This window comes from Hylobates moloch, unplaced genomic scaffold (assembly GCF_009828535.3).
Source record: "Hylobates moloch isolate HMO894 unplaced genomic scaffold, HMol_V3 SCAFFOLD_3, whole genome shotgun sequence".
NCBI lineage: Eukaryota > Metazoa > Chordata > Mammalia > Primates > Hylobatidae > Hylobates > Hylobates moloch.
In genome coordinates, this window is record NW_026652278.1 from 95,076,199 (window position 1) to 95,077,015 (window position 817).

The window sequence follows — 817 nt, forward strand, 5'->3', positions numbered from 1 at the left end:
TGAAACCAGCTCTTTATTGAGTCAAAAGTGTTAAGCCAAATTTTTAAAAAATAATGAAGTCATGTTAATTATACATAAAAATTTTTTATTTCTTTTGTGGCCCTCCTTTGAAAATATTGTATTAATTAACAATATAACTATAGCAAAGAAATGTGCTATTAGTAAATTTTTAATGTTAATTTCATCCTCATTCATTTTCAGATTTTAGTTTTGTGTATGTTGATAATTTATGTAGCATATTAGTACAGAGGTACAGAAGTGTGATTTCTAATTTAATGTACATCTAAAGGGGATACATGCTTAACTTTATTAATGGAATTTGTGATAAAGTTTGCAGACTGTTGCCTTAGAGAAGAGCTCTCACTTGGACGGGAGGCCCTGGCCAAGTTGTGTAGTGAGGAGGGTTGTTGAGAGGAAAAGGGAAAAAAATGAGAGGTATTAAGGCCCAGAAGAGAGTTAGCACCTGCCTCAGAACACAAGCGTGCAGGATGATATAGCTTTCAGTGCCAAGAAGCAGAATTCTAGCATCTCTAGGTGGTGACAAACAAAGGACTAAGAATTTTTCTTTCTCTAACACTCTAAAGAAAGGTTCTTGAGCTAGGAAAGGATTACTTGCGCCTTGTTAGAATCACACATGGCTTCAGGAGATGCAGGACGCTCACCTGAGCTGCCAGTCACCGACTGAATAAGTGGAGCAGTGCTTCTTCCGCAGACTCAACTGAGAAGTCAGCCTCTGGGGCAGGCACCAGGAATCTGCCTTTTCAGTAAGACCTAAATTACTCTTATGAAGCCACCTGTCCCTGAGATCCAGCAATGG

At 38.4% G+C, this 817-nt stretch overlaps 1 protein-coding gene across 1 annotated transcript in view; it reads left to right on the top strand.

The window, feature by feature from the left end:
• The first annotated feature begins 647 nt into the window (after positions 1-647).
• The window catches only part of LOC116479586 (lysozyme-like protein 1), a 17,341-nt gene continuing 17,171 nt past the window's right edge, over positions 648-817 (top strand). The window contains 2 exon segments of the mRNA XM_032171618.2: positions 648-683; positions 685-764. Of these exon segments, the coding sequence (XP_032027509.1) occupies positions 648-683; positions 685-764 (116 nt within the window).